This window comes from Mytilus trossulus, chromosome 10 (genome assembly GCF_036588685.1).
Source record: "Mytilus trossulus isolate FHL-02 chromosome 10, PNRI_Mtr1.1.1.hap1, whole genome shotgun sequence".
Classification (NCBI taxonomy): Eukaryota; Metazoa; Mollusca; class Bivalvia; order Mytilida; family Mytilidae; genus Mytilus; species Mytilus trossulus.
Genome location: NC_086382.1, coordinates 72,046,118 through 72,071,804, shown reverse-complemented (window position 1 = coordinate 72,071,804; position 25,687 = coordinate 72,046,118). Strand labels below are relative to the sequence as shown.

The 25,687-nt window shown below is 30.9% G+C and overlaps 3 protein-coding genes across 5 annotated transcripts; 1 reads left to right on the top strand and 2 right to left on the bottom strand.

Annotated features, from left to right (window-relative positions):
- Window positions 1-1,249: 1,249 nt before the first annotated feature.
- LOC134688492 (all trans-polyprenyl-diphosphate synthase PDSS2-like) lies at window positions 1,250-24,263 on the bottom strand. Its single transcript, XM_063549258.1, has 6 exons — window positions 23,849-24,263; window positions 6,996-7,106; window positions 4,486-4,684; window positions 3,966-4,196; window positions 3,192-3,341; window positions 1,250-1,869 (listed from the first exon to the last, which is right to left on the bottom strand). Exons 1-6 carry the CDS (start codon window positions 24,139-24,141, stop codon window positions 1,714-1,716), a joined length of 1,140 nt encoding a protein of 379 aa, XP_063405328.1. The 5' UTR covers window positions 24,142-24,263; the 3' UTR covers window positions 1,250-1,713.
- LOC134688490 (uncharacterized) lies at window positions 12,575-17,987 on the bottom strand. 3 transcript variants are annotated; one of them, XM_063549255.1, is made up of 6 exons: window positions 17,735-17,987; window positions 16,262-17,092; window positions 15,415-15,765; window positions 14,798-14,844; window positions 13,955-14,207; window positions 12,575-13,463 (listed from the first exon to the last, which is right to left on the bottom strand). In XM_063549255.1, the coding sequence occupies exons 1-3, from the start codon at window positions 17,937-17,939 to the stop codon at window positions 15,656-15,658; spliced, it is 1,146 nt and encodes a 381-aa protein (XP_063405325.1). In that variant the 5' UTR covers window positions 17,940-17,987; the 3' UTR covers window positions 12,575-13,463; window positions 13,955-14,207; window positions 14,798-14,844; window positions 15,415-15,655. The 3 variants fall into 3 exon arrangements, with proteins under 3 accessions (XP_063405325.1, XP_063405327.1, XP_063405326.1); XM_063549257.1 differs by having other exon boundaries at window positions 13,955-14,204; XM_063549256.1 differs by lacking the exon at window positions 14,798-14,844.
- Window positions 18,315-22,814, top strand: LOC134688487 (uncharacterized). Its single transcript, XM_063549250.1, has 3 exons — window positions 18,315-18,454; window positions 19,450-19,677; window positions 20,185-22,814. Exons 1-3 carry the CDS (start codon window positions 18,401-18,403, stop codon window positions 22,768-22,770), a joined length of 2,868 nt encoding a protein of 955 aa, XP_063405320.1. The 5' UTR covers window positions 18,315-18,400; the 3' UTR covers window positions 22,771-22,814.
- Window positions 24,264-25,687: the final 1,424 nt, after the last annotated feature.

Genomic DNA, 25,687 nt, shown 5'->3' with positions numbered 1-25,687 from the left:
ATTACACTCACTTTTAGATCCCTCATCCACTCAAAAATGCAAGCAAACCCTTATTGAAACTAGGTCCACATTTTAATTAAAATAAACTCATATTTATAACCTAAAAATTTTGCATAACTCTGAACTCTGTATAAAAAGAGACGTATGCATAAAGATTGGGTTAATAATTGTCCCAAGTAGACTGGGGATACAATTTATCATACCAGCAAGAACATCATCACTGAATTAGCTAACACTTATAATGAAAGACATTTGATCATAAGGACATAAGGAAATTTTAATGAATCCTAGAATAAAGATATTTTTTATAGTGTGCCTTATTACTAAGCGTCTAATCAATCAAGACTGTGTGACAAAGTGATTTTGAAACCATTTTTCTGTGTTATTGGACCACTTACCTAGTCAAACTTTTTGCAAAAATATTATGATAAAAATAACAAGAATCAGTTAAACAAAATACAAGTTACATCATTGACAAGCTTCTGTTTCAAGATAATGTCACAAGCAAAACTCAAAACAACATTGATTACAAATAATAATAACATATACAAAGGTTTTTATTTTTTATATCTGGTTAAAAAAAATGTTACAAGTTTCTTCTATCACATACTTAGAAAGAAAAGAAGAACAGCTTTCTGTATATCATAACAAATAAACAATCTTGCCAGGATATTATCATGATATCAGTACCGATCAGACTAAGTATATAGATCTGTATCATAATTATAGAAAAAAATATGATAATTTCTGTCTTCATGTCCATATAAGTCCAGGCTTTTAAAATTTAAAATTGTTTATAATCCAGGTACTTTGGATAACTATTGAATGCACATTGAACGACAAATTTATGTGACGTATATAATTTTTCTGACGTCAGACACTCAAATCAATCCATGTGTTCGTAGATACTAGTAGTAGATGTTGTTGTGTCCTGTGAAATTGTTATACGATGATGACTGATGTTCCCATATTTTGACTATTTTATTGATTGTGACTGTTTATTTAACGCATCATGTAAATGTAACGGAATTTGATGAGACTGTTATTAAAGTGAGAGGGTTAGCGCTATAGAACCAGGTTTAATCCACCATTTTCTACATTTGAAAATGCCTGTACCAAGTCAGGAATATGACAGTTCTTGTCCATTCGTTTTTGATGCGTTTTGTTTTTTGATTTTGCCATGTGATTATGGACTTTCCAAATTGATTTTCCTCTGAGTTCAGTATTTTTGTGATTTTACTTTTTACGTATTCTATGCATAGTTAATTTCTGTTTCATTTTGTCTCTTCTTAATAGTTTTCTTATTGGCAATCAAACCACATCTTCTTTTTAATAATTATACACCCGTTCTTAACTGTTTTAATAGATTAGCATTTCATTATTCATAAATAAATAATTGATTGATAAACAGAATGACCATCAATCTTCTGCTGAATATCAAGAACAGGAAAACAGTTGATTGTATTTCAAATACTCCAGATTTCTTCTCTCATGATGACCGTCCATAATCAAATAGAACAACACAGGGGATTAACGGAAAGAGTAAATTGTACATTTGTCTATTATTACTTGAAATTCAAGTGTAGTTGCAGTAACTGACAGCCAGTAGGTCAACACAAACTTTGATCAAGCTATCCCAGAAAAACATCTTTGTCCATGTCTTTTTCAAGTATTAAACCAGAAAGTATATTGATAAAAAATGTTTATTTTTCGTCATGATACTGTTGTGGCATTTATAATTCTAAACAGAGCATCTCTAGGTACAGATTGTTCAAATACATGTAATGATTGTCTAGCTTTCACACCATACTGTTTACATAAGTCTTTACATTGCTGTAACTCCCCACTGTCTTTTATTTTCTTTAAAATCTGAAAAATATACATTATATTTGTTTTATACTTCTTTGATTCTTTTTTATGAGTATATTTTTGTTTTATCATTTTACAACTCTTGTTAACCTTCATTCAAAAATAAAATTACATGATTTTAGCATGTGAGTTGTGTTTATGCTGATGTTGAAAGTAACCAGAATAGAACCAGTGAAGTCATTGTATAAGAATTATGACAGGGAGGATCTGGGCACAGGACGTTTGCGCTTTTTTACCTGTAAAACGATACGACATTTGCACTTCAAATACTATGGACATTTGCGCTTTTAATTTTGATTCACCTGTATTAATTTGACCAGACATTTGCGCTTTTTATCTATAGTCGTCTACTTGTAATTTGAATGAGAAGTAATCATCGCGTTAATAAATTTAACTTATATGTGTTATTAGTAACAAAAGGTCCAGAAACCTTCAATGCCCACTATATTGAACAGTTGTATTTGACTCATCCTGCTATATATTTATCTTTTTGACAATCAGTTGGTGAATTACATTAAGATTCGTTATATTGATGAACAGCACCCCAGTAAAGAATTGAGAAAGAGAAACTTGATTATTTAGTTGAAATGAGCGTGAAATAACAGTCTGAACAGATAACAATACTAGTAGCTAAATTTGTTCACTCCTTAGGCTTCAGTTATCAAGCTAAACTGACATGTGATGACTTGACTTGTTTTTATGTCTTTAGAATGTTTACCTTAAGAGGCTTTATATACACTTTAAAACATATATCCATGTGCTTTGAAATGTGCTATAAAACCATTTTTTTTAAAACGTTTTATCATAAAGAACAAAATGACTTCAACTCTTCAAGTTCGAACTTGTCGGCCCCAAGCTCAGATAAAAGGGGAGGGTAGTCATAACAATCAAATATTATATTGCAAAAGCACAAATGTCCTATGTAAAAAGAGGAAATGTCCGTTTTTAAAAAGCGCAAATGTCCTATGATTTGAAGCACAAGTGTCCAAAATAAAAAGCGCAAACGTCCCGTGCCAGAGGATCTAACATTAAAACACTCACTTAATAAACAAAATTAATGGCATTCTGGCATACTATCAACAGGGAGATATTTGTATCACTTTCTTTAAAAAGTAGATTCTACAAAACATACCATCAATCTTCAATTTTCTTCTTTTATGAAACAAATCTATACAAAGTAAAATTAAAGTTGATGCTTACTTTAAGCGCCATTCAAAATTTAGAATATAATATGGCAAAGTTCTTTGTAGTTGCTATTTGTTGTAAAGTTACATTTTGTCAGAGGTCTAACTTATCAATGTTATCTTTTGATTTTTTATTACCTTTTTTTGTTCTTTGGGATCTTCTAGTAATTCTTGTGTGAAGTCTACAGATCTGTTTCCAAGGTACAGGACCCCTGGTGCCGTGGAGAGAATATTAGGAGATATATCATCTGTTTCTGGCTGTGTGAACCTGTTGATATCCTCATATAACTGAAACAAAACACATTACATCTTTAATATCAAGAAACAAGAAAACATTGTTTTAGAACTTATACATTGGATATCTATTATTGTCTATATGACAATTAGTTGTTAATGATTACAGTAATTATCATTCATATCTGGTTTTGCTTTTATTTTCATTTTTCAGTTATCAGAAATTCTGTAACAAAGAAAAATTTCATATACATCTATGAAGATGGTATAAAAGATATGAAATATCCTAGTCATTGGATACTTTAAATGGTAAGGGAGATAATTCATGCTAAAATAGCTTAATAAACTGATGCATGTACATGATGTATGTAATGAGGATTACCTTATTTTCATTTTTTTTTTAATTCTCATGTACACCAAAAAAAGATAGTCTTGGATATTGAATATTATGTTCTGAAAGATTCACAGGCTTATCATCTAAAATAAAGATGTATGTAAATTAAGCAAAAAAAAATCCCACATTCTCAAATTATTTGGTCTGTTATCATAATTTATAATAGTTTTACTATAAACTTCTAGTTATAGTTGTATACAAAAATGTGATATTGTAATTTTTCTTGTTAAATACCATTTGTAATTTCAACTTAATTTATTTCCCCTGAAATACCCTGTATTTACCTGTCGAGTTACTGCCAAATTTTTACCCAAGTTGAAAGCTGCAGTTTGATAAGATTTATTATGTCCGACTAACAACAAAGCTGACTGACAACTATGTGCCAGTAAACTCCCTGATGTAAGGTATGTCTGGTCTAACCAATCATCAAATGTTACATCGGTTTTATAATTCTTTATCTTGGTAAACTCAGCCTCCATTGAATTACCAATTGCACATGAAATATTTTCTACTACCTAAAAGATAAGAAGTTTGGATTAAGGATCAAACTAGAGACAGGTTAAAAAAAAGATAATAATTCTTGCCTGCTATTTCTGCTGTTTCAGTAAATGTTTAATGTTGACTATTTAGTAACTCAAGTCAATGTATCAGTCAAATACTGAGAAAAAATTACTACCAGCTTTTTCAATAAGCTTCTGTGTAAGTTTCACTGTTTTACTCTAAAGTTATTTCACATATATATATATATATATATAATATATAAAAAGACTCTGAAAAATTGCATAACTTATAAACAATAAGTACCTGAGTATTTTCTAATCTGGCCAATTCTGTACAAGCATTAGCTAGAAGGAAATCTCCTGTCAACGTAGCCATTTTATTTCCAGATGACATCCCCTCCAACACCTCATCAACCCTGTCAAAATCAGACATATTGACCACACCTTTGTGTATCAGACATGCTGTGTATATCATCTCTGTTATCTCAGCTAATGCTCTTTGACTGTCATAAATATAAAGCATAAGTTTATTAAACATATTATAAACAATCAAATATCTAAGGGGTGTTGCTGTCATAAGTTTACATCACTTACAAACACCCTAAAATTGAGAATGGAAATGGAGAATGTGTCAAAGAGACAACAACCCGACCATAGAGCAGACAACAGCCATGCCTGTAAACTTAACATTGGGAATAAAGTTCATAGCAACACTGAATCATAACTGTCTCATAATCTGCTAGGAAATAAAAGCATGGATGCTAGTAGAACAGCATATCATATATAGCAAAGGATCACTATAGGATTAAACACATTTTTTCTAGAGGTTATTGATGTGTAAACCGGGGCGGTTAACTCACAAACTGAATAAAAGTCCAAGGACTTTTATGTCAAGTTTGTGAGTTAGAGACCAGGTTTACACATCAATAACCTCTAGAAAAAATGTGTTTAATCCTTATAATTCTTCAGCCAAACATACGCGATTATTAATTTTCATTACTACTATGATGGCTACTATATGTACCATCAGAAGCACAATGACATGTCATAACTAAGGAGTACGCCGCCACCTTGACTTTCTAAAAAACTTAAATGTTCTATAAATGTAACAGAATCTAAAATGAACTAGCACCTACCTCAAAAACTTCATTTTAATTAGATATTTTTCGAATTTGAAGCGTACAAGTAACGAAATAATCTCCCGTCTGAAAGTTATCAATCGTATGACGTCGTGTTTTGCCATGACGTAAATTCGCCAAATCATTCGTGAAATTTCCCGGAATTTTATTTAAATTTTATTTTTATACATTTTCGAAGCTTTAGTGCATTTATTTTATTTCATTTTTTTTTTTGGTTATATATGCATTAGAACAGAAAAAACTGTTATGCAATTGTTTTATAATCTCAACTTGCTGAAAATCCGAGTATCCCTGCAATAATGTGTATCGCGCATGAATAGATTACAAAAGTAGTTTCGGAAACATGGTTTATCAAAGTGAAAACCAAGAGAAAAATTCTACTTGACCAATCCAATTCAAGTATTTATAGATATGCAAATGATATAAGAATTATATAAATTTAATGAACTTGATGAATGTAATTATCTGTAAAATAAACACATTATACTGAACCCAAATCTAAAAAAATTAAGATGACTCAACATTGGTTTGTATGTCATGAATTCAAATTTGATATTCTTCCTGAACATGTAATGCAATGATGTTAATGTAACAGCATTCTAAAAATCAATGATCAATCTATTGCAACTTTATCCTCAATATGCATTAAAAACATTGCACAGGAAGTAAAGCAAACAATAATTAACCCATTGCATTAATGTCTGCATAAACATCTATTTATAAAACTGGATATTAAAACCATAACAAAGATTCCATAAAAGCACTTGTGTGCGTGATAGTAGATAAAGAACATCCATTTCTGTAGACAATGGTTAAGCCTAAGTAAAATGAATTGATATCATAAAACAGCAAACCAAAAATCAAAGGACAGGTTTATAAACTTTAGAAAGTCTTTATAGATACTTCTAATCAGAAACTGGAACATTTAAAATATCAAAATCATAACTGAAGGGACAGGGTATCATAGATTGACATACAATCATTGTATTACAATGTATACTGCTTTCAACTTAAATGATCTCAAGGAAATATAACTGTATCCAGAATACATGGTATAGCAATTATCTATCTGAAATCAACCAATATTAATTAGGTGTGTTAGTATGGTTTGGGTCAAATCAGAGTATGTTACTAGACTATGGTTAATATCTAATCCTCCTCAGAGTATGTTACTTGACTAGGATTAATATCTGGTTACCTTGCCACATGAATGTTGTGTTTACTATGGTGCAGAGCACAGGGTTCTCACTAATTTATTTTTACCTTTAATGACCAATTAGTCAAACAGTGAAAAGATGAAACTTTATTGCTATTCACTGTACATGCTGTAGTTTAGTTTTCAGTCCAATGACCAAATAGACAAAAGAAAGGAGGTTAAGTTTTGATTGTTTTCCTACTATTGCCATGACTAACTTGATGCAACAGTTTACAATCTTGATGCATCTTATTGGACTCACCAGTTTTGATAAAAATGAGTCCACATATTTTTGTGATTAGCAAAATGATATAACTTATTGACTTGCTTTAGTGAGAACCCTGAGAGCATTATAAGCCTGAATGGTAGACCAGTTAAATAGATATCTGATTACCAGCGTGACTTTACAGCATATCTCTGAAATGTTGAAATGTCAATGTACATTTACCTCTAAGTTAGTGTTGCCTAACAACTTATTACCTGTTATCTATGTCCTGTTCAGAACCAGACGGCTGTCCTGCAGCTTTACATACAAGTAAAACAATTAATCCTCTTGTCTGTAATGTGTGGGAATCATTGTAAATCAGACCTCTGTAATACACAATATTTATAAATTAATGGATTTTTACAATGTTCTTTACACAAAAAAATTGTACATAATATATAAGAAGATGTGGTACAAGTGCCAATGAGACAACTCTCCATCAAAGTCATAACTTGTAAAAGTAAATCATTATACATGCATGTTAAAGGTCAAAGTATAGTGAATGTTTTAGTAATTTAGGGAAAAGCTTTTTCACACATCTTCCTACATATTTTTTTTAAATTCAGATTTAGTTCAAGAGTTTTAATTGTTTCAAATCAATATTTTCGTTCAAAGTAATTACATTCATGCACATGACGTCATGTGCATGAATACAGGCTATCATGGTTATTATTTCAGTTAACCCTTTTTCCGTTTTAATTTAAATTCTATAAAAATTATATTTTAACTACATATTTCCTATTTATCATGTTTATTATTATTTTCCTATCACAACACCTTGCATTTCAATTTATTTTGTTGATTTTTAATGAATATGTATGTATTTTAATTTATTAAACATTGTTAAATGGAGACATTCCAGGAATCACATCATGACCATATTCTACATTTTGTACTTTTAATATAAAATATATATAAAAATCATTAAGAAATGGTTACCTACATGTACATGAATTTTATATCAATAAACATGAAAAATGGAGTGACCAAATAAATGGTTTTAACAGCATGATAGTAGCGGTTTAACAATTTTAATAAACAGCTGCGCCATGAGTGCATGATACGCAGATGTCTTGTGTGGAAGTTTTATGCAATAATTATAAATAGTTTCTGAGAAAAGTTTTAAGCAATAACCATTTATTGTTTTTGAGACATGGTGGGACATATGAAACACCCCACCCTGTTTTTAAAAAAAAACAACTAAATATTACTAAAATAAAATTTTGAATCAAACCAAAAAGTATACAGATCTATAGATTAATATAACAAAAAAGTGTGTACAGTTTCAAGCAATAATCATAAATTGTTTTTGAAATACGGCCATGACTGCGTGACATGTAAAACAAAACTCCCCTTTTTTACAAAATACTCAATAACTCAAAAAGAAAATCTTGAGTCATCACAAAAAAGTATACAGATCTTTAGATTAATATAACAAAGAAGTGTGTAAAGTTTTAAGCAATAATCATAAATTGTTTTTGAGATACGGCACGACATGTAAAAACCCCCTCCCCTTTTTTAACAAAATACTCAATAACTCAAAAATGAAATTTTGAATCATCACCAAAAAGTATACAGATATAAAGATTAATATAACTAAGAAGTGTGTACAGTTTTTTAAGCAATAATCATAAATCGTTTTTGAGATACTGCCATGTAAAAAAAAAACCTCCCCCTTTTTTACAAAATACTCAATAACTCAAAAAAGAAATTTTGAATCATCATCAATTAGTATACAGATATTTAGATTAATATAACTAAGATGTGTGTAAAGTTTTAAGCAATAATCAAGAATCATATTTGAGATACAGTGCGAGATGTGAAAAAAAACCACACCCCGGTTTTAGTTACAAAGTGCCATAACTCAAAAAGTTTAAATGTTATGTTCACCAAAAAGTATACAGATCATTTGACCATCATAAGAAACAACTATCTTAAGTTTCATGGAATTTAAATAAGTCGTTCTCAAGTTACGGTGCAACATGTTTACGCCGGACAGACTGACGGATAGACGGACAGACAGACTGACAGACACCAGACATTTGTATGCCATAATAGGTCACGTCAAAATTTTGACAGGCGTATAAAAAGCAAATTATAAATTTCTTTTACCATGACTACCTAACAGACCTACATCATGTACATGCATGACATGTAAGTCCCTTTCTTAATTTTTGATGAAAACAGTTTGTAGCTGATGAAAGAACATGTGAGAGGCTGAGAGCATATAGAATAGAATGAATTTACAAAAGAAGTATTGACCTTTACACCCCAAACAATGTCATATGCATATATAACTTGTAATAAGAAATGTGAAAATATCTATTGGATTTAAACAAGACTAAGCCAAACATGCACAAGGAAACTTGGTACATAATCATGATAATACATTGTATATAGCATGTATAGCGCAGGTTTTGACAAACTTTATAATCCAACATAAATGTAATATTAAACATGTTAAAAGAAATGTTTTATAAATACATATCTTAAATAAAAAAGACTATAATGGTTTAATTTTTAAATTGTTATTTGGATGGAGAGTTGTCTCATTGGCACTCACACCACATCTTCCTATAATGGACCATAATTTGGTATTCGGCCTTTGGTTTCTTTTTGTATCCTTTATTATAAGTTCTAAAATTTTAACTTTTATTTTGTGGGTTGTGTTGGTGTTAGAATAGTACGAATGGAACAATTGAGTTTTTCGAGAAAAAATTAATACATTTTGATTCACCGTTTACGTGACATGAAACCAAACAGGAAACCAATCTTTATTTTCTTTATTTTGCACAATATAATTCAAAAGGCATAAATAAACACCATTACTAGTATTACTTGCTTCATGTTAATATTTAAAATCTATTTTCAATGTTATATTAAAGTTTTTTTTAAACCTGACAGGAAACCATAAGAAACCGAAAGCATTTTTTTTGTTTTATTTTATTGCAAAATCTGCTTAAATAATCTGAACAGTATACTTTTTCTTAAAATCCATCTTAAATGTAACAGTATTATAAAACTCCTAAATATGTGCTTGTTGAAAACAATTAGTACAATTTATTCAGAATTTTCCATATTTTCTTCATTGATACAGGATACCATAATCGTTGTATCTTGATGTTTAAGCCCAAAAAATGTATTTATATTTGGTTTTGATATTTCAGTTATATACAATTTATTCCAAATCATTGGCAATGTAACATTCTTCCAATCCAGTAAAGAAAAAAACTTTTAACTTGGAATTAAAATAGGCACAATGTGATACTTGTGACCTGTACACCATTTACATGGTTTCCACATTTTAACCTACTTTAGTGGGCTAAAATCAATAAAGTACTTCCTTTCAAGTCATGCATGGTAAAAGTTTACTTCTCCTTTGACAAGTTTATTGCGTTTCTGATAAGTGTTTGCAGAACATGAATAAAAAATATTAATTAAAAACTGTGACAAAGATTCCAACTTTGTACATTCCAAGTGTAACGGTATATTAACATGTATTTTTTATTAAATTATATTTATTCACCTAAAATATCCAGTAATATTTACTGCTGAAGTTAAATTTATCCAACGAGCATTGGTACAATGATAAGAGACATAATTTCGATTGATTTTTCCAAGGACTCTTCGGACTCTTCACATCATTATCGGGAAACGAAGTGTGTTCTAACGTCTGTCAAATATGAAATCGATTTTGTCAAGTCATTGGGCATTTATTTTCACACAGGATCGTATGTAACATTATGCACATAGGAAAAATAACAGACCACCGGCGCAATATCTTTGACAATTGTATTTTCCTCTTTTAAACAAGACGAAACAAGTCTACAGATTATGTTTGCTAACATCCCGTTGGAAACAAAAACAATGTTTAGACCTAGTATTTCGTACATCCGGCCGTAATGGCGTTATCACATGTTAGTCACAGGTTTCACGTATGACCGGAAATGATTAGAACTTAAGGACAAAAACAATTTTAATAAATAACTGGACTTCTGTTTCTTATGAAATGTAACGCATAACAATAACGTAATGTTCTTACTTAATTATTACGAAGATCAAAACAAGAATGTAAATCATCTCGGATTTACCTGTTTGAACATCTCGCGAGAGTTCATATTTGCATATTGTTTTTAAGAATTCTATTACAACAAAGCAGATTACATCATCTAAAAATTGCGTTACGAAATCGGACACAAAAATCACACCACTGTTCTTACATCTGCTACATAAATACTTATAGTTCTCGGCATTTTCTTCTCACTATTCTTATTGGTCGATGTTCTTTGTTATTTGAAAGCAAAAATTACGAATTTGCCGGTGACGATTATCTATAAATCAGTCAGCGTTATGCTCTTCGGAAGCAAAAAGTAACGCGAGAAACGACACAAAAATACGGTTGTAGAATCTTTGAAATTTGTATATTTTAAAAAAAATTCTAGGGAAGAGTAGCATACACTTGTATGTTGATAAAAATAATGGAATCTTTAGATGTAGTTACAACTTTTCTTACAGTAATTCACATTTTATCACTTTTCTATAGTTATAGGAAACGGAGCCCAATAGCAAATTATGGTCCATATCTATATATTGTTTATCTATAACATGTATAACATGTAACATGTGTAATAATATTTCAATCATAATTATGATAATATTATTATTTTGTAATACATGTAGGTATTACCAAATCTACCATTATGTTATGTTATTATGTAATTATTTATACAAATTTATAAGAAATGCATTAGAAACAGATCTTAAAATTATAAACATGGACAAACAATTTCGATTAATAGACAACTTTTGAATTTGTGCACTTTCCTTTAAAGTTTCTTAGCAAATTGTCACAACATGCTTCAGTTATCATGGTTATTATGTTACAGACTGAGAACTGATTTTTCATTTACCTTAACCCAAGTCAAAGTGAAAGGCAGTTTCTTGGCAGTTCATTAGCCTTCACAGTTCACAAATTAAGCAGTTTTTAATGCTTGGCAGTTCTTAACCTTCCAAAATTAACCAGTTACTTCATATACAAAAATTAGCAGTTTTCCTTAACCTTCACAGTTCCTTAGCTGCTTTAGGCAGTTCCTTAGCTGCTTTAGGCAGTTCCTTAGCTGCTTTAGGCAGTTCCTTGGCAGTTTTTTTCACGAAATATTTAAATTTAGTACTAAAAACTGCTTTCATTTCATGAATATTCATAATTAACTGCTACCAGATAATTAATATGCATGGAAAACTGGGATGCAACTGCTAAGGAGAATACTTATATGGTCATGAATTATGCATATTCATAAAGGTACTGCTTATACTGCTACATGTAAATGACCAAAGTGACGAGCACTTAGTAACTATTAAAGCAATAAAATATAATAAACATCAGAACAAATTTATTTTTATTAATTAACAATCCTGAAGTACATGTAACTTAAATAATATGTTTAGCTTTTCAATATGATAACAAATATTGATGTCAGAATAAAATGCATGCAATTATATATGTAATTTCAAGAAATGGAAATCAATTTTCTAGCTATATATGTATGTAGCTCATAGCTTAACATTGAATATCATGATACTGGTAATCAAATTATTAGAAATGTAATTTAAGCATAATTTTCATGATATATGAACTGATCAGCTAATAATTCAAAATATCAAAACACATCATATAAAGAACATACAGTACATTTACATGAAATTAAGTGATCATTAAAATCATTTAAAAAAATATTATTTACACCAGTAAATTAGCATGAATTAAGGGGCACTGAGGATTTATAAGTACCAAATGTTTTGTTTTAATGAAAAAGATTTAGCTCATTGAATTAATAGTTACATTGAACATGTTAAATATATATGTATAGCAGTTTGACAAAGTACACAAATGTATATACCATTATATATGTAATTAAAAATGGTCTTTCAATATAAAAAAAGTATTTTCATCAGATCTTTATTCTAAGGGGGGATGTGTCCAGTCACCATGCATGTTTAACAACCTACATTTTTATATACATGTATTCAAAATAGGGTTTTATAGTCAGATAGCTAGCTGGCAGGAAACTTGATAAAGTAATATTCATGGCAATACAGCAACTTACCTCAATAAGAATTAAACTTATACTTCTCAATAAACACATTTTCCATATAAACTATATCCCATATATACAAATATACATTGTATTTACTTTCAATATATATTGTGTGCCACTAATGCACATTCATGTACATGTATGCAAATATCTAAATGTTATTGTGTTCTTTGCTAAATAGTACAAGGACCCATCTTTCACTTTTATACACACACTTAATAGAATCCTGCCACTTTTTTAAAAGAGAATGGATAGCTTAGCTAGAATTCATAATTCTATCACACTATTATTAAGACAACACTAAAAAATTTCCATCTTATAAATACATGTGTATATAAAAGCCATGTTCACTCAACACATGTATAAATTTATGTAAAGAAAAATTATGACGCAAATAATCCAGTTGATTGTTGTGTATGTCCATATCCAAATGTACATTAATTGTAATTCAACAAGATTTTTTCTTGAGCACTGGATGAGTTAACAGTTTCCTTCTGCAGTTTGTAACTTTGTTGGTTATTGTTGTATTAAATTCAACTTTAGAAGGCAGCTGCCATCCCTCACGCGTACAATGGTACATGATATACTCTGCAAATAAAAAGTATTTTTTACTTAAGCATTTGGTTTCGCAATGATCATGATCATCATTTTAACATGTACATGCATGCATTAATAAGAAAACATCATTTTATATATACCCAGAACAAAAACATGATGACTTAGGGAAATAAATCATTTTATTAAAGTGTGACTATATGATTTGATGTAAGCTTTCATCATCATATTCCCCGACCCCCATTCCATTCATTATTCTAATTATGTTTTTATTTATATATATAAATTGTTGTTTTGATTTAGACTTGTATATATATCATGTACGTGTATATCAGTTGTATACTGTATGTTTAATACTGAAAATAATGGTTTTTTGTATAATCTAGCTTATAAAACAACATGTATGCATTATTTTCAATTTTATTTATACATATATACATGTAAAAAACATTGCAAAATTACAGTACATTGTACATGATATTACATGTATGTATAAAAGAACAGAATGCTTATATTTAAATTACCTCGTATTGCTTCAATTTTTGTACCATCCAACGGGCAACCTACTTCTCCTTTCATCTTTCTGATGCCTAGTCCAGAAGAAACAGCTAATTCTGCTTTGGTGAAAACACATGTCAATATAGCATTCAATAAGGCTATGGCTGGTCTCTTTGAAGATTTGGCCTGCAAACGTGCATGTCTTTCCTCAGTTTTTACTACTAGAACATCCTTGAACTTGTTAGGGTCCAAGGAGTCTTTTATAAGAACAGTCAGCTGCTGAAAGAATAAAACAAATTGTGAATTCATGTACATGAATGTGTACTATATTAATAATTTTTTAGATACTTTTTACAATTTTAAATACATTTTTTTGCAGCTATATCATGTATGCACAGAAAGACTGTCTATAATAATTATACAACAAAATGTACATATAAATTACATTTATAACAACATAGCTGAATGCATGCAGACAGCAGTGTGTATAATAACATTAGACCTAATGTACAATGGGTAGTTTGTATTACATTATTTATGCAGAAAAGGAACTTCTTAAGTAGGTCTGTTCCAGAAAACAATTTATTATAACTCACACACGTCATGTATAAATACTTTAGAAAGACAATTCAGTTGAGTTTGAAAAAATTTCTGTCAAGGGAGACATTTAAATTTAAACTGCCCACCTGCTGGACACTTGTAATGTCTCATGGTTGACGTGAATAAGCTTTTCTCATTTATCATTCGAACACATATAAAAGTAGATGAAAGATTTTTGGAACACATACACTTCAGTAATGAAGATAATTAATAAATCATCTTGTTTTATCCAAACTCACTGAAAAAAAAAATCCCTTTAATTTACTTACCACTGATAGAGGAAAATGCCCAGGTTGATGTTGATCTTTTCAATTAACTGAATTAACATGCAAAAAAAGAAAACTATTTTTAGGAAAAACAGCATAGCAAATTAAATTACAAATCATACAGTATATTAGTATTTGAAGGTGTTGATCAACATGTACAGTATCATGCAAAACAGTGTAAATATTAAATCAAATGGTATGCATTTATGGAATCAATAAGATTTTAGTTAATCATACAAATCAAGACAGGGGTTTAAATTATGCATTTATCTTTTTAGGCATCCATTTAAGTTCTCGTCTTTGCTAAATTAAACTATAAGTGCACATGCATTTAAATTTTAACATATATGTATTATTGATAATTAAAATCAGTATACAAAATGTACGTTGGTTCTTGTTTGTACTGCGTTTTTAAACTGAAAAAACATATACACTGTTAGCCTAGTCATGAGGATTACTGGAACAATGTATGTATGTTGAATTACAAACTTACATGTACATGTCTGACAAGTAAAATGTGACTGTTATTGAGCACTAAACAACTTTTGAAATCATTTCATTCACATGCTTGAAAGCCCATGCCATATTATTCTTAAAAATTGTATGTATTATATATATACCTTGTCATCGGGTTTGGATCCTCTAATCCTAGAGTTTGAAGATTCAGCCTCAGAACATGCATTTGAACTGTTTTGACTAACATTACAGCTGTCCTTTGAGCTCCAAGTAGATTGCGAATTGTCTTGTTCTTCTGTACTCATGTCCACTATTGAATCATTCTCTGTGTTGATAATGCTACTGACATCGGGTTCATTAATTTCATCAGGATCATTGTTAAAGATACTAGGCATGCTGGGTGGTTTAAATGGAGTATATATTTGAACTAATAAAATCATGACCACCTAGTATTTTTGACAACCTTCCCAATACCATGCTGGTTGTGGCTGCTTCCTCTTTGGTTATTCCAAGAACTATAAGTATAAAAAAATGTACATGTATTTGTATATATACATGTATGTACAAAAATGTTCCAAGCATGTTAAATTTATGAATACAACAATTAAATGGTTTTTTATACCTGATTGAAGGCTGATTCAGTTAAATTCTAATTTCATGTTGTTCATGTATACCCAAGTCCCATATTATATAATTTAACTTTGTGTGTACATGTACATCATGTAATGGTCATGTATAAATTAAATGAACATTTGTATTTACCTTTTCAAATCTATAGGATCCAGTTAACAAGTTGCTGTCTTCAGTTTTGACTTTAGTGTATGTTTTATTCATTAAACTGATTTTGTAAATGTAGTTAACTTTAACTTATAAATACTATGATCTGGTTGCTTACAATTTCATTGAGAAAACAAGTATTTAGAAAAACTCACATTGTAAATGATTTTGTGTTAAAATCCTACAACAAATACTTTATCATTCACTTGGTGTTACAATTTTATAAAAACTTACGATTACATATAAGTTCCTTTTTAGTCTGCTCTTGACTACTGTCTGTTGGCATGTCATGATCATTGTTAAGTTTTTCAAACTCATCAGTTTCTTTCCCAAAGTTCGAATGCAATTCATGCACTTCTTTCTTGTCCATGTCATAGATGCTATTAACTGAGTCGACAAAAACACCATCCCATTTGTCAGTTGACTGGCCTATTGTTGATATGTTTTCTTTTGGTACATGTATTTGTACTGCATCATCCAATTTGTGGGTAAACAGAACTGAACTACAGTGTTTTCTTGGTGAGCGCCTTAAACTTGCAATTGATATGGGATCAATTGTAACTGTCTGTTTAACAGGTGATATATCTTCATACATAGAAGTGACTGTCTTTTTTGGGCTGCATATGTCCTGTCTTTTAGGTGTTGAAGTACAAGTAGTACTGCTCATAACTTTAACCAAATTTAGATCTTCTTTTCCTTGAGACTGTTCTATGTTCAACATTGCTGAAATTTCAGCCATCTTATCAGGATGAAGAGCACTCTTAACAGCTGTAGCCTTACATGTATCTGTTGATTTTTTGGCGGGTTTTGCTGAACCATTTGATGTTGCTACATGTACTTTCTTAGACTTAATAGTTGACTTGGTTGAGACTTTGTCCTTTTTCACTTTCTTCTTCTCAGATGGACATGGTTCTTCATCTTGTAGCTCCTTTATGGCCTCTGTTAATTTGGATGAGGCATTTCTTTTGGTGTTGGCTTGAAAATCTTTAAACAATGTCTGAACTGGTAGACCATCTGTTAATTTCTTTTGACATTGGTTTGCCAACTCTTCTGCTTTCTTTTTAACTGCAATTAATATCATGTAATATGTTATGATTTTATTTTCATAAATAAATCAAATGATATTTTCTTAAATTTAATTATATCAAGCAGGGTCGGATCGATCCAACCATTTTAAAAGGGGGTTCCAATCAAGGAGAAATATGTATATACAAATTTATATGTCCCCATTCAAATGCATTGATCATCCAAAAAAAGGGGGGTTCCAACCCTGAACTCCCCTATGGATCTGCCGCTGTCAAGAATAAATGTGCATGGTTCATGAATTAAGAGGATCAAGGGATTCTTATTATTAGACTATATAACATAAATTTTAAGATAATATTTTTCATTTATAAAATACATGTCATTTGCATCCACTAGCTGTCTGCATGTATATATATATAATATACTATATGATGACACCAACTACATACACAAGTTGGTCTTTGGAAATAGTATGTGTATATATATCTTCTACACACTTTATATCACTCTGGTAATATTGTAATGTATTTTTTTGTACCTAACACCATCCCCCCTCCCCTTTTTCTCCAAATTAAGCCAAATGCAAGACTAACAAAATTATTCCATTTTTTTTTAATTTCTTATGTTCATGCCAATGTGTACTATAATTTTTTTTGGAAAATAACTCAACACTTTTCTTACCTTGTCCAGAACAGAGAATAATGCCATCATAAAGTTTTGTCTCCACAGTGTCTTTGCCATCCTCACTGATGCTTTCGGTCTCGAAAGGTACCTGGCATTTAGTTCCCTTCACCATTTCCGCCTCTGTTTTATCACATTCTACCTTTGACATATTGACTGCTTCAAATGCATTGTCAAAGGCAAAATAAATAACTAGAAACTCCATATTTATTGCGTTATTATTTGTGTTGATATTATTTTCTCTGATCTGATGATGGCGGTCAATTGCAATCTGGTACGTTATCGATATCAGGTTTGTGCTCAGCGTACACTTTGACTTAAAACAGGAAACCAGTCGGGTTCAAAATTTGAATTTTGCTATTACTCGGCCTTTTCCGGCGAAGAAGAACAAAGAGGATGTTGATTTCCGATGTTAGACGGAGGTAAACGAGTATGATCCGTGGATTATTTGTGAAGTAATTAAATGTTTTTTTTTGTTTTAACGGCTTTGAAAGAATTAAATGATAAAAAATTACTCAAATTGAAAGTTGATTGCAAAATTAAATCCATAATTATTCATCCTGATTAATTTACGAATTGGAAAATCTGACACCGGAAGTTGTGATTATTTTGAACTCACGTTTGTTCAGATAAAACTTACAAACAGTGATAAATATATATGTAAAAATGCCGAAGAATCAGAAAAAAAGAGGACCTTATAATAAAAGACGTAAAACTGAGGTAAGTACATGTTGCACTACAAATTCAGAAAGTAAAATAAGTAAGAATTCTCAAGACCAATATGACAATCGGCAATGAATGTCAATGAAGACTGAAGATTATTCTTCCGAGGTTCTCGACATCGATTTGATTTGTACAGATTTGCTTTACTTTGACATACACTATTGTATTCGTAAAGAAGACAATAATATTGTGTTGTGGGATGTGTGCATTCCGATAGAAATGGCGTTCATATGTGGTCAGTGGCAGCAGTGGCGGATCCAGAGAGGGGGGGGGGGGGGGTTCGCACCCCCCCTTTATTTTGGCCGATCAATGCATTTGTATCGGGACATATGTTTTACACCCCCCCCCCCCCCCTTTGCCCTGGGTTAGCTCTCCCCCTTTCGAAAATTCCTGCATCCGCCCCTAGGCAGATCAAAACTTACAAAGGCCGAAAGGGGGAGGGGTAGTGAGAAAGTACTGTCATAAGGGGCTGCCCCCTTTTTACATGGGCAAATTTGGATAATTAATACACTGAAGTGAAAGTGAAGCCAGACTGGAGCCCCTCCCCTTTTTGGTCAGTCAATACCCCCCTTTTCTATAAAAAGTTCTGGATCTGCCACTGATTTACAAACTTTTGCACTTACGCCATGACTGTATACATATTGAACATGCACATGTATTTAATTTATACCGTCTGGGTACCCAAATCACCCAGTTTGGAGGTGGTTTTTGACAATTGAAAAAAAACTCTATATATATGTTGCATTATTGTTGATTTTTATTTTTGAACAAGTATATAGACTTCTCAAGTATTTTTCACACATACATTTAATTAGCATGTAAACACTGATTGTCTGACATACAGTACTGGTTTTCAGTCACATTTCTGATCTGCATTCGCCATTGACAGACTATCAAAATAAAATGGGGTGGACGATCTGGGTACCTGACGTTATGCTTTTGTTCCTACATATTTACAAATATGTTTTTATGTATATTTTTGTACATTTTAGACTGGAATTGATGAACATTCAGACAATGATCAAGAAGAAACTGTCACAACATGTAGTAAATATGACAACCATGATATACACACAGCTTCTTATGAGGAAGATACCATAGCTGTAGTAATAGAATCAGATAATATAGGATCTGCTTGTTCCCCAAGTCCTACATGTATACCAGAAGATGAAGTTCCATCATCAACAAGTGCAAAAAACTATGTAGATGAGACATTTATGGTAAGTTATAAAAGAAACAATACCTCTTCTCATGTATGAATATTTTATTTTTCCATTTCTCTTAATTTTTTATACATATTGACTTTATTGTACATGTACTGTACGTACTATATGAATGAGAAATTGTGGTATGAGTGCTAATGAGACAACTCTCCATCCAAGTCACAATGTATTTAAAGCAACAATTATAGGTCAAAGTATGGTCTTCAAAACAGAGTGTTAGCTGGCACCAAACAGCAAGCTATAAACAATGATAAAGGGCTTTAATTATTTTTTTATAGTTTGTCTTTTCATGGTATACTGTTACACTACTGTCTTTGGTTAGGGTGAAGGTTAGTGCCTGTTAATAAAGCTGTTGGTCAGCAGTGTTTTTTTTTTCATTATATATATTTATTAATTTTAAATCAAATTATTCAGTTTGGGATTATATATATATATGTTTACCTTAATCATGTTAATGTACATTATATAATAAAAATGTAAATTATTTTCATTTTTTTTTTCTAGTTGAGAAATTTAAAGACAAGTTCTACAATTGATCGTGTTGATATCAATACAGTTGTAGCTGATCAAGATTGCATTGATGCTGATATGGACAACAGTTCTGTCATAAGTGAAGATCATATAACAAACACTGTTAACATTAATCAGAGAACACAAAACTTTGAATACAATGAACTAGTAAATGAGGAGATAGATGAACTACCAATTGATGGTCAGTTGGCAGATACTGAATTTGCTGATGAGGAAAATGCTTCTGTTATCATTGATCCTATTGCAGAGACTATAATTGATGAAACACCCAATATACCAGAAAGACCAAATCCAACAGAAAATGAAGTTAGAGATACAAACATTCCTCTTTATGTAGGATGTTCTAAATCTGTAGGACTAATTTTGCTAATGATATGTAGTCTAAGCATTAGATTCAAATTGTCTGATGAAGCACTCAGTTACATTATTGCAGTAATGAATATGATAATGCCAGATGAAAATAACATGATTAAAAGTGTCTATACTGTTAAAGAGTATCTTAAGAAATTTGTAAATTTCCCTACAATTCACTATCTTTGTTCACATTGTGGAACACACACTCAAAAGGATGCTAAAACTTGTACAAACAAACACTGTGAAAAAGATTTAACTCAGTTTGGATCGGTTGGTTACTTCATTCAACATTCTGTCATAGCACAGTTGCAGCTTATGGCTAAAAGAAGTTCTTTCTTGCAGAAAATTCGGTCTTACAGATTTGATCATTATTCAAAAAATCCTGACAATAACTACCGTGATATATATGATGGATCAAATTACAAAAATGTTTTTCAAAAGGGCTTTCTTAAAAACCCCAATTCAATATCCTTTTCAATGAATACAGATGGAGTTCAAATATTTAAAAGTTCAAGTATGTCCATGTGGCCAGTTTTTATGATCATAAATGAACTACCACCTTCAGAAAGAAAACTTAAAGAAAACATTGTTTATTATGGTTTATGGATTGGAGCAAAGAAGCCACTTATGTGGAGTTATTTAAAACCATTGCATGAAGAACTCTGCAAGCTAGAAGATGGGGTAGAACTCGTAGACAATTGTGGGAGCAATTTTACTTTGATGGGTACATTACTGAACTGTGTATGTGATTTACCAGCAAGATGTCTAGTCAGCAATAGTATGCAGTTTAACGGAAAATATGGATGCTGGTTTTGTCTTCAACCAGGTGAAACTTATACCACTAACAAAGGAGGACACGTTCACATTTTCCCATATTGTGAAAATGAACCTAAGGGACCATTAAGAACAGTGGAGAATTTACAAGACGACGTTAATCAAGTTGTTGGGAAAATCCAAACAAATGAAAAGAACTTTATTGTTCGAGGGATCAAGGGACCTTTCTGGTTCATGTTTTTGAAACATTTCAATGTTATCCATGGATTTGTCATTGATTATATGCATGGGGTATGTGCTGGAGTTATGAAAATGCTTCTTACTTTGTGGTTTGACAAGCAACATAAAACAGAGAATTTTTCAATGTTTATACATAAAGGATCAGTAAACACAAGACTAAGTTCAATACATCCAAACTTACATATAACCAGACCACCAAGAAGTTTAGATGATTTAAGCCATTGGAAGTCTGCAGAGTATCGGAACTTTTTATTTCTTTGGAGTTTGCCTGTCCTTCATGATATCTTGCCAAATGAATATTATTTACATTTTTCTTTATTAGTTCGTGGAATTTACAACCTAGCAAGGGAAAATGTTTCCGACAAGGATCTAAAGAATGCCGAAAGATGTTTATTTCTTTTCATTGAGAATTTCCCAAATTTATATTCTTCTAGATATCTAACAATGAATTGTCATCAGCTTTTGCATATCACTGATTGTGTACGCGCTAATGGACCATTGTTTGTGAATAATTGTTTTGCTTTTGAAGATCTTAATGGCTATATTATTAAAAACATTCACGGAACTACTGGAATTGAAATGCAAGTTATTAATGCAATTACAAAAATGCAAGCACTACCAACATTACAGGAACTTCATATTGACAAAGGATCAACAGATGAAGCCTTATTTAATAGCATGACAAGACCAAATTTCATTCACAATGCAGATTGTATCGAAGAGGGAATATTTCACTTAGGGCAAACATTTAAAATGAGACTTGATGATTCAGAATACACTGCTGTATGTGATTTTCTAGGAACATGCTTGCCTCAACTTGATATAGTTGAATACAAAAAAATATTCATAACCAAAATATCAAGTGCAGTTTACGGTACTTCCTATGGGCGCTTACTTAAAAGAAATCAGAGTGTTGTGAAGTATGATGCACTAGATGTAGTACATTTTGGGAGTGTAAAAACATTTATTCAGATAGAAAATTTTGACGGTGGAATTTTGAATGTGGCTCTTATACATCCGTTTACAACATTGTTATCATATACAAATCAACAGTCTTGTCACCAAGTAACAACTCAATTTGAAAATATTGTTGCAGTTCCTTTACAAAATATTTTGAAAGTATGCACTTTTGTGAAATGTGGAAAAAATCTTTTTGTTGTCGAGTTTCCAAACAAATATGAGAAAGATTAAAGTAAGAAAATCCTTTATTATGAACATATGATATTAGCTCAGATTAATTTCAGGAAAATAATTAATAGATATATATAATCTGTAAAAATGTACATGAGTATAAACGTATTTATGTCAACCATCAAGATATATCTGTTTATTATATGATCTAATAATATACCTGAAATGATTTATTTGTTATGATATTATTTCTTTATTAATAAGAGTATTAAGAAGTTTTTTTAAATATTAATATTAAGTACTTGTTAAGTACAATGATGAGTTTCAGGATCATGAGTATATATATGGCATGGGGTAAAATTATAAGCTAAAACAAATATTTTATACATGCACATATATTGTCAGTTGAAGATGATCAACATTTATCATGTTTATTCTGATTTCAATACAACTGCCAAGAAATGTTTTTAGAGTTAAAAGAAATTCTAATGAAACTGCTATATAAAATAACTGCCAAGCTTATAAAGCTGAAATCTAGTCTGTGAAATAAAAATTAAATAACTGCCAATAAATAACTGCCATTGAGAAAAACTGCTTTTGAAAACTGCCTAGAAATATTTGAACTGCTAAGCTTGGCAGTTATCATATACCAGTAGGCAGTTATTCTGAACTGCCTAAATCAAAACTGCTTTGTACTGCTAAAATACTGCCTAAAATTTAAGAAACTGCCAAGGAACTGCTAAGGAACTGCTTAAATAGGCAGTTCACTTTGACTTGGGATTGCTTACACCTACATTGTATTGACAAGGGGGTCTCATTGGGTGGGGGGTTCTGATCCCGTATCACGCTTACTGTTTTGTCAGATTCCCGTATCCCGCTTACACTATGTATATGAGCAATTCTGTTTTTTTTAAATTTCCCATTTTCAAGGCACAATAATTTGACTTTCACGTGTCACGCTTCCAAAAAATCGGCAATCCTGAGTCACGCTTAGACCCCAATTAGACCTACTGACAAGGGGTCATGAGATGTAAATCATTCATAAAACAACTTGAAATTGGTATATAGATTTACCTAGTCAAAGTAATGATGACGTCTTGGTCAAGATGTCATAATTATTTGGACTATAAAGATTTACCTAGCTGTCTGAAGTAAAGGATGTTTAGAACCAACAAGTTTCCTCATTTGAATAGCAACATTTGATATTTCATCACTCAAAAAACATCTGAGCCCCATCAATGAAGTTGGATAGCCAACAAGTTTCTCTGCATCTGAAACTGCTTTGTTCCATTCTGTTACTTTTTTTGAACTCCAAATTCCAAAACATTTCTTTGGAAAACTTTTAGAATGTGATGCAATTTGATGACTTTTCAGCAACAAATTATGATCCCTCATAAAAGATAATGATCTGAATATTCTTGATAAATGCATGTTTTTCTTTTTGAGATATATCTTTTTTCAAAACATGGTTAAAGTTTATATTTTAAAATATATGTTCATTTTTACAAGGGCAATTTCTGACACTGGTTGTGTTGTACGTCACAGATTCTGTGTTCAGGCTGGGTCTCACTAATTAGCGACAAAAAGCGACACGAAGCGACAAGAAGAAATAAATCTTTGATTTACCCACTACTGTTAAATACTCCTGATTACCCATTGCGGGGTGTTCTTTAGATAGGAAGCTAATACACAAGAAATACAGAAGAATAAAAGCGACAAGAAGCGACAAGAAGACTATTTAGCGACAAGAAAACATTTAAAAAAAAAATCAGATATGAAGAAATTTGTATTTAATTTTTTTTTTAAATATATATACGAGCAGATATTTTTTGACCATTGATAGATGAAGAAATAAAACATTTGTGAGGGAGAAAAAGATTGAGCTTCTTTTTTTTTTTTTTTTTTAATTTTTTATTAAATATGAAGAATATATATGTATAAGATAATGTATGTATCTGTTTTCAGCAAAGTCAGAGTATAAATAAACGAATGGAAATATAGATGGAGTGGGCATAATAGAATATAATATATCGATCCATTTGCTTGATGCTATGCTTTTTAACTTTAAAAAACATGAAATATTATTTTCTTTTTAACAGTATAATTCATTGTTCTTGATAGGAACAACATTAGATGTGGCTTCCCCCTATAGTAATATCAGTACAAACAATGTGGAACATCAAATGAGATTAACGAGGCGCGTGTCCATTCTTTTATTGCTACAATAACATCTCATTAACACCTTCAACTTTGTACACGCGCCTGGACTATACATGATTAATATCGTTTAATGAGCCGCAATACACAAAATAAAATGATGAACATATTCACATTTTAATATTCTTTTCCTCTTGTTTGATTTCAGTTCTTTGTATTTCACAATTTGTGTCTGTATTTTCAGGACAATGATGCACACATAATTCATTTTAACGTAATATATATTGAAGAGGGTATCTGCTTTAACGTTCGGGACTCCGGGATTGGGTGTTCTAAAGCTCGGGATTTCGGGATTCGGGAATTCTTTATTCTTTATTCGAATTTCGTGACTTCGGGATTTCGTGTTTTTAAGCCCAGGATTTCGGGATCAGGACTTCTCCTACCCTCCCTCTATATTGTACAAAAAGAGTTTTAAAAAACAAATTATATGATAAATAAAATGTTCTAAAAAACAAGGAAAAGTGATCTCATAATACAACAGGGTAAACGTAATACTGGCAGTTCAATACATATTAATGAAAAATATTATGTAAATAAATATTTCAATTTTTTTCTTCCAATATGAACTTTCTTGTCGCTAAAATAGTTTTCCTTTGCAATATTTATTTGGGACAAGTCTTTTTGATTAAAAAAATATTTTTCTTGTCGCTAAATAGTTTCTTCTTCTTCTGCTTCTGCCTGATAATGACCACAATCAACGAGTTGATTATTATGTCATGACTAAGGTGCGCATGCAGACCCCCCCCTCAAATATACTAGT